The sequence below is a fragment of the Prosopis cineraria genome, unplaced genomic scaffold, assembly GCF_029017545.1.
Source record: "Prosopis cineraria cultivar Desert tree isolate PC_DT_omini unplaced genomic scaffold, ASM2901754v1 PC2, whole genome shotgun sequence".
NCBI classification, from domain to species: domain Eukaryota; kingdom Viridiplantae; phylum Streptophyta; class Magnoliopsida; order Fabales; family Fabaceae; genus Prosopis; species Prosopis cineraria.
Window position 1 is genome coordinate 6,725,405 of NW_026555333.1, and position 13,442 is coordinate 6,738,846.

Consider the following 13,442-nt stretch of genomic DNA (forward strand, 5'->3'; position numbering starts at 1 on the left):
AAATAAATTTATTTAAAAATAAATTTTATGAATTTTACAGGTTCTTTAAAATTTATATATAATTTAAAATTAAAATGTAAAGATAATAATATTTTTATTAAATATATATTACATCAATTAAATAATTAATTTATAACTATTTCATCAGCGTTTACAATTATAATTTTAATTTTTTACAATTATAATTTTATATATCTAATAATCATATATTACTAACAAAATTAATATTAATTGTTTATAACTATTTTATCAATAACTTACAACTATAACTTTAATTTTTTATAATTGTAACTTCACATATTTAATATTAAATATAAAAAAAATTAGTTATAATTGCAAGTCAGGGACAAGTCATTGTAAATTATTTAACTAATTTAATGCATGTATATGTAATTGGGGCATTATTATCATTTTATTTTAATTTTAAATTATACTCAAATTTTAAAGGATTTAATTATAGTTTTTAAATTTTATGAGACTTATTTGTAAATAAATTTGTTAAGATTTATATGTATTTTTTTCTTTTTTTAATGCTTATTTTATTTGTAATTTTAATGAAATTTCAACGATATTTTTATATCTCACTTACAAATTCTGCCGCCGTCCTGCGTTCAGCTTGACCTCATTCACCCTAAAACGGTTTTATTTTGTGAGGAATTAAAAATTTACCACTTTTGAAAGACCATTATTATGGTGGTGTGAATATCATAATGGGATCGGATTTTCTTTCCTTTAATTTGTTGAAGAAAATGTCTGATTTCTACTTTACCATTTTTACTACCTTCTACGAGCATTGCTTATTTTAAAAAGTTTTAGTGTAATTTTATTTAAATTATTTTTTTGTGTGCATTTTGTATTGTACTGAAAAATATTTTTAAAATTTTAAAAAATTATATCTCAATTTAAACTAATGTTACATCTTTACTTAGACGTAACATTAACTATGGTTATGTTAATGTTAAAAAAAAAAAAACAGTAGTTATGTTACGTGCATTTATGCTTGGCCAGATTTTAACCATCCGACTAAATTGATGTGTGACAGAAGAATGTATTTTTCATTTTTTTTAATAGGAGTGTACATTTCAGAGAGGAAGTATAGAACAAAGAAAAATATCCGAAATTTGATTCGCTGTCTCTTTTTGTTTGGTTAATGATTCGTGACCTTTTATTTTAATTTATTTCACGTTGAAATTGATTAAGATGAAGATACGCCTGTTTTAAATTTCATGGCAAAAGGATTTAGGGAGAACAACAAATAAATTTCATTGAAATAGGTAAATAATGGGACAAAATTTATATACTTAATTTTATATATTTAATATATTTTTATTTAGTCAGATTAAGACATATAATTTTAATGTGTTAATAATATTAATAACAGGATTTTGTTGTAGAATAAATAATATATAAAAGATACATATGTATTAATTTAATTAGAAATAAGTAGATTAAATATACAAAACTAATTATATACTCCCTCTCTTAAAAAAATAAAAAGTATTTTTAACTGAATTTTACTATTCAATAAAGTAGTTATTTATCTTTAAACTAATACTATATTATTATATTAATTCTATTTAATAAGGTGTTTCACCCTGAAATAAATATAAAGTGATTTATTTAATAATTTTTTTAAAATAATGATTATATATTAAAAGATTAAAAATATCTCATATTTTATGACATTCAATCCTTAAAAAAATGGAAGATATTTTTTAATGAAAAGAGTAAGTTTTTCCCTAAATAATGACAGAATACAACAAAATATAATGATTATTTTAAAAATTTTAGAAACTTATCTGACATGAATTTTTATAAAATTATATCTCTACCCCTCTACAAAATATGCTATAGAGTTTAGACATTAATGATTATGTTTCCTATTGTTTTGTAAAGGGTTAGGAACACAATTTCCCCAACAAAAATTATCAAATAAGTTCTTGAGAATTTTAGAATAATTTTTTTTATTCATGATACTCTTTTATCAATTATTTATTTGGACGAGATTTATTTGTCTTTCTTTCAAAAAAGTCTCTTCCATTTTTCCTTTCATATCCCATCTTATCTTAACTTATTCACTTATAAAAACTTGTGGACAAATGGTTAGAATATAACAAAGGAATGTTTTGGAATAGGGGTTAGTATAATTAGTTTGCTGTATTTTAAACTAATTGCTTTTTCGCCAGCGTATTGTATCTAATTGTTAACACATAATTTAAACATAGTTAACAATAATTCATTAATAGACATCTTGTTTTATTAATATTCCACGGAAAATTAAAACAATACTTTTATTTCTTCATCCATGAGCTCATATATTTCACACTCCTTACCTCTTACTATTGTTTCGCTCCCATTTATTCTTATATGTTGATAACATAGTTAATTGACTGCCTATGATAGTCTAATTATGAAATATATTGTGTTTCTGAATAATAAATTATATGTTTACCAATGATAATTGATCGGCGACATGTAATTTGGCAGAGGAAGCTGTTGATTATCAGTAGACACGTTTCATTTAAACCATTATTGGAAAGAGTGACAGCTTACAATTCCTCATGCACCGCCAATTAGTATTGTTAATTAACATGATTTAACTTTTATTTTAATTTAAATTCAATTTATGCAAATTAGTTATCTATCTTATATATTCTTAACCATATAAGATGACAATTCTTTTGCCAAAAAATCATGATCAAGTTTAGTTGAAAGATTTTTTCTAGCTTAACCAAGGGATGGCTTATTATAAAGTTAGGGTGGTGGGATAGTTTTTTTTTTTTTTTGGGGGGGGAGGGGGGAAGCAGTATTTTGGACTAGAAAAATTAGTCAATAGGTTTATTAAATTTTTTTATAATTTATATTTAAATAAAAAATATTAAATTTAAATGATCCAAATTTTTCCTCAATTAAAAGAGGCACAGCGAATGCTTTTCTCAGAGAAAAAAAGCCAAGTCCGCTTTAAAAATTAAAATTTTACATGTATTTTATAAACTCATTCCCAAAAATACCTTTAGCCCTTTGATTGAACCCCTAAACATAAACTTATTCTCAGATAAATAAAAAAGTTTCTATGTCACAGTTATCCATTCTAAAAATCAATAACAAAATTGTGATACGATGAGAGGAAAACACTTGTCATTTAAAAAACATTATTGAAGAATCACACACACTCACACACACACAATGATTTTTTTCATGAGGCTATTTGACCATGTCAAATCATTAAACTCTAATCCTTAAGCACAATAATAACAACACTTAGATTACTCATTACTCCATCCGCCTCTATATGTAAAGTATCTAAGCTTGTTTCATCTTTAAATATGAGGAGCGGTAACGATATTTTTAAATAATTAAACAATTTTATTCTTATTTTAAAAAATTGAATAGATTATTAATTGTATGTTTTTACTACTATCATCGTTATATTAATTATAATATTATTGAAAGTAAAATTAAAAAATTATTGTGTTTTTTGTGAATTCAACTAAATAATAAATTTTTATTTGTATGCAGAATTCAATTAAAAATATTTATATATAAAAATAAAAAGAGTAATGCTAGCTCATATAAATCTAACTCATGCCCTCCTAAAACTCATTCTTGATGGAGAGCCATGAAAGTATAACCTTTACCACGATCGCCTATATGTGCTAAAAATCAGCAACAACCAACACTGGGATTACAATGACATTAAAACACTTCTCATTAATATCTCGTTGAAGGATGAGCCGCGAGGCTATCAGTCTACCAAGAAAATCACCCGAGGGAATAGAAAGACAAGGCGGGAGGTACAAGGGATGTTTGGATGTTTTTGTCTTTAAAAAAAACTGAGGTTTTAAGTTTATAATTGATCTTAAGATGTATTGATTATTAAGAGTAATTGAATATATTTTTATAAAACTATAATTTTACCATTCAAAATTGATTATCTCGAAAAAGTATCCAAACATGGACCTATTTATATATAAAAAAAAAGTTAAGGGTCATATTTACCTTTCAACTTTGTTCAAGAGGTTGTCGGGGATTCTAGGCTCAACTATATGTTAATTCTACCCTTTAATTTTAAAGATTTACTTATTTATCATCCTATCATTTTATCACCATTAGTTACTTGTTAGTAGGCTTCACATTACATTTTTTAATATATTTTATTATAAAATATTTGAGTTAAATGTGCTCACTGACCATTCGTATAAAAGTTGAGAGGTAAAAATAATAATTAAAAAATTGAACCAAATTGGAGATCAGTTAGACCATCGACTGATTTAAATTTTAGCTTGGTCAACATGAAAAAACTGTTTGAAGGGTTGAGCTGGGTTGGATTGCTTTGGATCAGTGATAGGACCAGAGATGAGATTCAATTTTAAAAAACTAAATTGTTCAAAAAATACCCTTTTTCTTCTTTTTTTTTCATTTTTTATCAATTTTTTTACAAAATGATCAATTTTTTAATCACTTGATGTTATGTTGCATCACGTGACTTGTTAACTCATAATAAAATTAAAATATTTAATTTTATTTTTAAGTTAAATTAAAAATTTTATATTTATTTATTATATTTAAATTATTATATACATGTATAATTTTTTAATTTAATTATTACGTCATCAGTTTGATCATTGATCCAACTGCAAATCATAAATTGTTGCTTTTTCGATTCAGTATCCGGTTCGGTTTTGAAAACGTTAGGTAAAAATGACCATTAACTTAATACAAAATATTAAAAAATAATAAGACCAACTGATAATTAACTAAATATTAAAAAATAATAAGACCAACTGATAATTAACTAACTTTAAGCATTTTGTAATATCAGGTTAATAAAGGAATAATGTTGAAAGAAAAAATTGAATTATTGTTGAGATTAAAATATTTAGTAATTTTTTTAATAAAATTGAGAAAAAAAAATCACCCTCAACCCTACATATTATATGCACGGGTGCGTGTGGTGCAATTAATTTAATTGGCTTTGAGACTGACAATGGCAATGTCTAGTTTTCATTCAAAGTGGCATGGAAGTTTCAGACAAATATTAACATATAGTTAACCTGCGCCATGGCAGGAGAGTAAACCAAAAGTCCAAATATATATTCGTATTTATGTACTGGCATTGCCAGAGCAGCTTGACAAAACATGAAATTTGAATTAAGTGATTATATTTAATATAAATATTAAATATTTATATCATTTAAATTATTAAAATTTATATTAATAATTTAAATAAATTTATTTATTTATTAATTTAAATTTAAACAATTCACATGATACATGCACTCAGAGAGAATCTACAATCACTGAATCCAATTCATAAGCATGCATGCATCGACATTTTTGTTGATCTGCCAAAGTAATACAACCAAAGAAAACAATACAATATAAAACAATATCTTGTTAAACAATAAGGAGCATTATTCAAAATATTAACTTAGTTAGTATTGAAAACTGATACAAAATTGATTGATTTTATTTAGTTAACCATAATAATAAATTTAATAATATTCCACAATCGATTATTTTTTAGCCAAAAAAAGGTGGACCCAAGTTTAAGGAAACGTGACTTAAAATGATTTTCTCGTTAACTTAATTTTTAATAACAAGGGACAATTAAGAGGGAATTTTAATTAAGGACCACAGTAAAGTTTTAATTTTAAGTGGGTTTAAAAATTTTAAATTTCATTTCACTTCATGGGAGAAAAGTTAAAAAAAGTTTCAACTATAAATAGATTAAAATATCCTTAATTTATTATGTAAAATTACTAGTTATTAATTTTTTTATTTCACTTATTAATTTATGAATGCGAGTTATAAATTACATGAGTTGACATGTTATAATTTTATAAGATTTTGATATTAGTTGTTCAATCATAAATAGCAACATTAGTTGTTACATTACTAATTTTATTTGTTAATTTTTTAACATCAGTTTTAAATTACTGACCGATCTTACAATTTATTAATATTAATTATAAATTACTCACAGCTATTATAATTATAACTGATGTTAGTAAATTAATAAGCAATGTTAAAAAATTAACAACTAATATTACTAATTATGTGACAAATGAATGTAATTTATAAGTGATATTGATAAAGTAATAAGTGTAATAAGAAAATTCACAACTAGTTATTCTATATAATAAGTGAAGGATATTTTAATTTTTTTACTGTCAAATTTTTTTTTCTTTTAAATTGAACTGAAATTTAAAATTTTTTTTGAAAAAAAATTAAGTATCTGCGAGGGTCCTCAACTGAAAATTTTCCAACAGTTAACATGTCTTAAAATCTTCCCGTACAGCCACGGCATTAGAGATAAGGCGACGAAGAATTGCCTACGTGGCAGCACCAAAACCCAATAGTTTACTTCCGGCAGGACCCAGACTGATTTTTCTGCATACGTGGCATCGCCAGCTCTATATAACCTTCATCATCTCGTTCCGTTGTGTGCCCCTTCACTCCTAGCCATGGCGGCTACTTCCCTCTCTTTACTACCTTATTCAGTCGGAGGCGTTGATCCTCCCAAACAGAAATTCTCATCCATCCATTTCTCCAATGCACCTTTTACTCTGTCTCCGTCATGCTCTCAGCAGAGTCGCCGCCCAAAAAGCTTGCGAGTCTCTGCTTCTATTTCAGTCCCTAACCCGCAAGTGCGAACCGGCCCCGATGATCTCGTGTCGTCCATTCTTTCAAAGGTAATTGAAGATTTCATGCTTTTTGCGGTATTACTCTGCTTTAGTTTTCAAATTATAACGAATTAGGGAATTAGAATTTGGTCCTCAGTACTCTGCGCTGTAAGCCAAAGTGCTTAAGATTTTTCCCCCGACCGAAAGGATGACTACTGGGTTAATTTATTATGTTTATTTGGCCCCATTGTTTTTCGGTACATCCCATTGATCTTTTTTCTTCAATATCTGGCGAAACTCTTTCTTTCTCTCTTGACTGAAATTGGTGGGTGATTTGTGAAGGTTGATTTATAAAACTAACGTAAGAGAGATGAATCAATGAAGGTCATACGAAGGATCCAATGCTTCTTGCTTCTGTAATCCTTTTATAACTTAGGAACCGCGTATTTGTATTAGAAACTTCGAGATCACATTAAAAGCATGGACTGAGTAGGTAGTGGTTGAAACATGTTTGATTAAATGTCAAGGCATTTTTATCCGAAGGACGAGAGGAATAACCGTGAACGCGTGTAACGTAATGAAAGGAGAAGGTTAGGAAAAGAAAAGCGAATTGTGTAATGAAAGGAAAACGTTGGGAAAAGAACAGTGAAGTATAAATTGCCTCTACTAGTACCATCATTGTCATTCAAAACCATCCACGTTATCTTCATGCTTAAAAAACACCTTTGCTTCACTTGATGGTATCAACGCTTACATTCCATGCTTACTGTTGAACACCTGAATTTGTGGTCATTAAAGAATGAAATGGATACATTATGAGAGTATATAGCTCAAATATTGATTTAGGTGACTATTCTGCATTTTGGTAGGCCTTAAAGCATATTTCCTTAGTACAGAGAACATTTGGATAAGGCCAAGAAGGCACTAGTAATTTCAAGTTTGGAACCTTCTGCAGGTTTACACGCTGTACTGCTGTAGTGGGATTTTGTCGAGTTCTCTCAAATAGGAAACTGAAATAGAAAATGTTTCCGAGTAAAATTTATACTGGGGTACCTCTAGTATGTGTTTAGTATTTCAAAAACCAATGCTACTTGCCCATAAATGATGAATTTTCTTTCTTAACGACTAGCAATCAATTTCTTCTTGCTTATGACTATCAATGGTTGATTATGATTTATTTTGAAAATTTTCAGCACCGTGATAGTTATATACTTGTGATGATAGAATACAATTGTGTCATGCAATTTATATAGCCGGCCCCACCTAATGGGATAAAACTTCTTGTTATTGTTGTTGCAGCATGATAGTTATATACTTGTATCCATGACATTCAATTTTTGGGTTTAAGCTCTTTTTTTTCCCCTTCAGATATGTGTATTATAGAAGCCAGTTGTAATTTTTGGTGTAGGTGATGCAAACAGACGGAGGGGTTTTTCTGAAAGACGAAGAACATAAAGAGGTCGCTGAAGTGGCTCAAGAATTGCAAAATTATTGTGTGAATGAGCCAGTGAAATGCCCTTTAATATTTGGAGGTAATTCCATGCGTTGAAGCCATCCTGAGATTGCATTGAAAGCCACTAAAAGCCGGACTCCATTTTTTTTTTTTTGGGGGGGGGATTTGACTTCATTTTAAATATACTGTTTTTTCTCATCTTTAAAAGCCTTTAATAATCTGTAGTTTTCTTTCTCCAAAAGTTCAATGATAAGAACTGTTCCACTTTGGAAACAAATCTGGTTTGGTGTGGAGGCTATTTTCTGTTTCAGCAAGTAGATCGAGTCTAAAGAAGATCGAATTTTCTGATAAAATTGAATTATCCAAGGAATATAGATTGCCTATGACTAAGAGAATGAAGGATTAGACTTAGACGCCTACGTGTGATTGTTGTAGACTGCAGGTTATGATAGATGGTCATATGAACATCAGTAGCTTGGACTTTATTCCTAGTTTCCTCCCAGTGTTCAACTATTTGATGGGGCAAGCCAACAAGCAAGTGTTCTTTCTATAATTAGCAGAAGTGACGACTGGGAAAGAGACCTAGCCAATAGGTAACAAACTGTTCAGGCCTTCCCATTGCTAGCTTAATAGGACAAAAGCCCTACACTATACCAGCCAGCCACACCAATTAACGTAAAGCGCACATCCCGTATTTATAATAACGATCACCAATGTAATTGGGTCGCTCAGCCCATTCCAATTTAGCTCAAATATATAACAGCACATTTTTTTTAATAAAATGCAAATACAATTAATGAGAGCCCACTAATAATAAGAGTCTTAGATAAATATGGAAGTAGGTCAATCACAATTTGTTTTTTTTTTCACATGTTTTTTTTTTTTTCAATAGACAAGGCAAAGTTTCTCTCAAAGTACTTCACCTGTTCCTTCAGAAATCAGATCACTCCTTACTTGCCTTTTGCTATTGTTATTGTTGATTTGTTTCAGAGTGGGATGTGGTGTACTGTTCAAGGCCAACATCACCTGGAGGTGGCTACAGAAGTGCACTGGGTCGCCTTTTCTTTAAGACAAAGGAGATGATTCAGGTTGTTGAAGCTCCTGATATTGTAAGAAACAAGATATGCTTTTCTCTTTTAGGCTTCCTGGACGGAGAGGTGTCTTTGAAGGGTAGGTGATCCTATGATTTCATTCTTTATAAAAGTTCAATGAGAAATCCGTATTTGATAGCAATATCATATTTCCAAAAGCTTTTGATACCAAAGACCAAACCAGAATTATCGGCTTATGTGAATTTTTTTGGCATTCTCTTTAGATACAGTTATCTGATCCAAACATGAGCAAATAAGATTTTATAATCACTTGAAAACTCCTCTTTCGTGGAAAGGGCATGAATGTTATGGTCATGGGTTTTGTTCACTATATCTAGCTTAGCAATCACGATACACTACATTATACAGTCCTGAATGAAATGGATAGCTTTTAGTTTAGAGTTTAATCCAATGTTCTTCGGTGGAAAACTTGTGTGATTGTCTCATTCATGTTTGGATCAAACAGGAAAACTAAAGGCTCTAGATGGCGAATGGATTCAAGTTGTATTTGAAGCACCTGAACTAAAGGTGGGATCACTGGAGCTCCAGTATGGCGGTCAAAGTGAGGTTAAACTCCGAATCACTTACATAGATGACAAGATCAGATTAGGGAAGGGTTCCAGAGGTTCTCTGTTTGTTTTTAAAAGAATATGAAGTTGGAATTCAATTAAAATACTTCCATGAGATATCTGATTAGCTTGTTGGATTTCATGTATGTCAAGAGAATACTTGTCTGTTAGTCGAGCTTTGTTTTGAATAAAACGGAAGAGTAAATACTACTACGAACCAATACAATAGAATCACCTTGCCACGACCCACGAGTCGAGTCTTTTTGTATGAAGTCGAAATCTAGTTCGAATAATACTTGTATGTTTTAAATTCACGTGATTCGTAGAGCTGAAAAAATGAGCTAGTCTGGCCCTATAGGGCCGGCCCTTGATGGGCTCGGACCTAAAAGGGCCAGCCCGTTTAAGTCCGAGTTTTTTTTGAGGGGATCAATCTTGAAGTCCAGTTCTAAGCATAATGGGCTTAGGGCATGCCCTATGAGCTTCGAGCCCTTTAGCCTTTTATTTTATTTTTTTTCTCAAATTAAAATTGGTTCAATTATGCCTTTATGACATAAGCTAAATAACAATAAGTAATAAACAATCAAATTAACCACAATAAACAAGTAGCAATAAGTTCAACAAGTAACAATATTCAAAGAAACAAAACATCTAAATGAGCTAGATGTTAGAAACACAATCTAAATAAAAATGATAGCATGTAATGAAGCCAAGATGAGCTGAATCTATCCAGTATCCACCAAAAACCATAGTCTCATGAAAATCTGTAAATAAATACATATCAATACTCAATAACTCAAACATTGGTAGCATTATCATTATCTTCTTCTTCTTCACTATTATTAAGCTTAACAAAATTCGATTGTGATCCACTTATAGCTAGCTCATTAGGGGTAAAAATATCAAGACTTTCTTCTTCTTCTTCACCTTCAATATCTACAAAAAAATAATAAACAAAAATACTCACACAATTATAATTATTATTTCTCATGTTGTTTGCAATTTGTATGGTAAAAAATAAAATAAATATAAATTAAAATTACCATTGTACACAAAATCATGTAACCAATTACGAACGCAAATAATAGCTTGAACATTAGTTGGAAGAATGAAACTACGATACTTTGTTAGGATGCGCAAACCAATGCTAAAAGTTGACTCACTAGCTACTGTAGTGATCGAAATGCTAAGAATATTAACCGCCATCCTTGAAAGAATTGGATATTGATGTTGATTACTTTTCCACCAGTTTAAGACATCCAATTCTCTCCAACTATCAGTCTTCATTATTGGTTCCTCTAAATAATTTTCAAGTTCAGACTTATCCAAGGAAGAATGGTCCATAGACCATAATTGCATAAATATCTTGATAATCCTGCATCATGTATTTATAACGGATAAAAAAAATATCAACAAATACTAGATTAATGAAAAAGGTGAAAGAATTTAAAAAGACAAGGAATTTAAAACTTACATCAAAGGCATCACCAAAAGAGGTTGATGTTGAAACACTTGAAGCCAAGGAAGAATGATTAGTAGTGACTGTTGAAGCTTTATACCTTTATCCACTTGCAGCCCTATCAACTCCAAGATTGGTAGATGTCCCCATACTTGAATATTCATTAAACATGAATATTAACTTACTCTTAATATTAGCAACCTTCTCATGGCAAGTGATAGGGTCACTCTTTGTATAGCAATATTGTATTATATTAAACTTTCATCTTAGATCAAAAACTACTGCAAGTGCAAGAATGACACTATACTCATTTCAATACCTGTCAAACTTTTGTTTCATTGTCCTAGCCATCTCTTGAATCACAGGATTAAGGCTCTTTGTATTTGCATCAAGCAACATGTCAATTTGGAAAATTTGCATAAAATAAGAGTTTGATGTAGGATATGATGACCCAGAAATTAACTTTGTAATCTTCTCAAATGGCCTCAAGAAGTTGCACATTGCATTTGCTCTAGCCAACTCATCATTTGTGAGACCAAACTTGTAATTTATATCATTGACAACCATGTGTGCAAAAGCATGACGATATTTAATTCCACTTTCAAGCATTGTGTAAGTGGAATTTCATTTAGTAGGCACATCTAGCCGCAAGCCCATTGAGGTGTCAATGCTACCAACTTGCTCAACACATTGTTTAAAAAGAATTGACCTTGCCTTTGATGCTTTCACAAATTTAATACTTTCTCTAATCTTATGCAAAGCAAAACTTGTAACTTTCAAACCCTCTTGAATTATCAAGTTTAGGATACGAGCACAACACCTCACATGAAAAAATTCTCTATTACTCACTAATTTGAAATCATCTTGCAAACTCAACTTCTCTTTTAACATGTCCTGCATATTATCATTTACAGATGCATTGTCTAAAGTAACGAAGAATATTCTGTTCTCAATCTTCCAATCAGTCAAACATTCATGCACTTTTCTAGCAAGCTCTATCCCAAAATGTGGAGGTTCCATTTTACAAAATGAAAGTATTTTACTACATAATTTCCACCTTTCATCCACAAAATGAGATGTCAAATAAATATACCCTTCAGAAGTCACAGAAGTCCAACTATCATATGTCAAACAAATTTTACTATTACTACTCTTCAACTTTTATTTCAAATTTTCTTTTTGTTGAAGGAAGAATTTCATAACATCAGCAATAATAGTTTTTCTAGTAAAGAGCCTAACACCGGGATTCAATGTCAAAAGTAGTTCTTTGATCCACTTGTATTCAACAAAGGAACAAGGAAGATCATGTGCAATTATGGCCATAGTTATAATCCTCCAAATTGGCATATTATTAATTTTTTGACACCTAATATTGCCTTCTTTATCCAATAACATCACTCCAATATCATGAAATTTGTCCAAAACTTTATAAGATCTAGCATGCCTATTTAAATGTGAATTATCATTAGCCCCACCGGATGCTAGTAAAGTTTGACAGCCATTATACCTTACTTTAGGTTTCTTAATAACCTTAATTCAAGTAAAATACTTCCAAACATTAGAGGTTAAAGTTCTAGCTTTTTTAGACTTAGATTCATCAGTCTCTTGAACAAAAGAACATGACTTACCTCTAAACCTTTTAGTTTTCAATTCATCATCCACCTGCACGTCCTCTGCCTCTTGAACTACACCAGCAGGTACTTTTCCTTTATCTTTTCCAACGACATTGACACTGCTAGCAGCTGAACTAGGGATCATACCACTCTTAACTAATGTTCCATCATCACACTTGGCTAAGTCATTGCTAGAGACATTAGTTGCCTTGCTCTTACTCTTGTGTGATTATGAGGTAGACATTATAAATTTCAAATACTGTCTGCCTATTGCATTGCATCAAAGTAAAAGGAATAAATTACTCATAAACTAAAGCTAGAACAGAACACCTAAATACCCAAGCAAAATAGGAGAAAGCTCAAACTTGTGCAAGCAACTGTGCGTGATTCAACAGATGAGGGAATAGAGAACACGATAACACAGAACACAGAACAAAGAACTCAGCACACAGAATAGAGAACTCAACACAGTACGGCTTTGTGAATTCATGAGAACAGAGAATACGCAAGCAAAAGAGAAGTCTTCGGCCTTGGTGATTGGTGAACTTGTGTTTGGACTGATGGCAGAAATACACTAGTGCATGACCTCGACGGTAATGGCAGGATGGTGGAAGATCGGTGCCATAGTAGGGGT

The 13,442-nt window shown here is 30.2% G+C and overlaps 1 protein-coding gene across 1 annotated transcript; it reads left to right on the forward strand.

Annotated features, from left to right (window-relative positions):
* The first annotated feature begins 6,430 nt into the window (after positions 1 to 6,430).
* Positions 6,431 to 9,949, forward strand: LOC129301847 (probable plastid-lipid-associated protein 8, chloroplastic). Its single transcript, XM_054940458.1, has 4 exons — positions 6,431 to 6,695; positions 8,035 to 8,158; positions 9,070 to 9,249; positions 9,637 to 9,949. The coding sequence occupies exons 1-4, from the start codon at positions 6,468 to 6,470 to the stop codon at positions 9,822 to 9,824; spliced, it is 720 nt and encodes a 239-aa protein (XP_054796433.1). The 5' UTR covers positions 6,431 to 6,467; the 3' UTR covers positions 9,825 to 9,949.
* The last annotated feature ends 3,493 nt before the right edge of the window (positions 9,950 to 13,442 follow it).

What these genes read in the sequence shown, in the direction of transcription:
- LOC129301847 (XM_054940458.1), top strand. Translation starts at nt 6,468, where the DNA reads ATGGCGGCTACTTCCCTCTCTTTACTACCTTATTCAGTCGGAGGCGTT. An exon ending in TGTCGTCCATTCTTTCAAAG is followed by an intron (nt 6,696 to 8,034) that starts GTAATTGAAGAT and finishes TTTTTGGTGTAG; the next exon opens with GTGATGCAAACAGACGGAGG. An exon ending in ATGCCCTTTAATATTTGGAG is followed by an intron (nt 8,159 to 9,069) that starts GTAATTCCATGC and finishes GATTTGTTTCAG; the next exon opens with AGTGGGATGTGGTGTACTGT.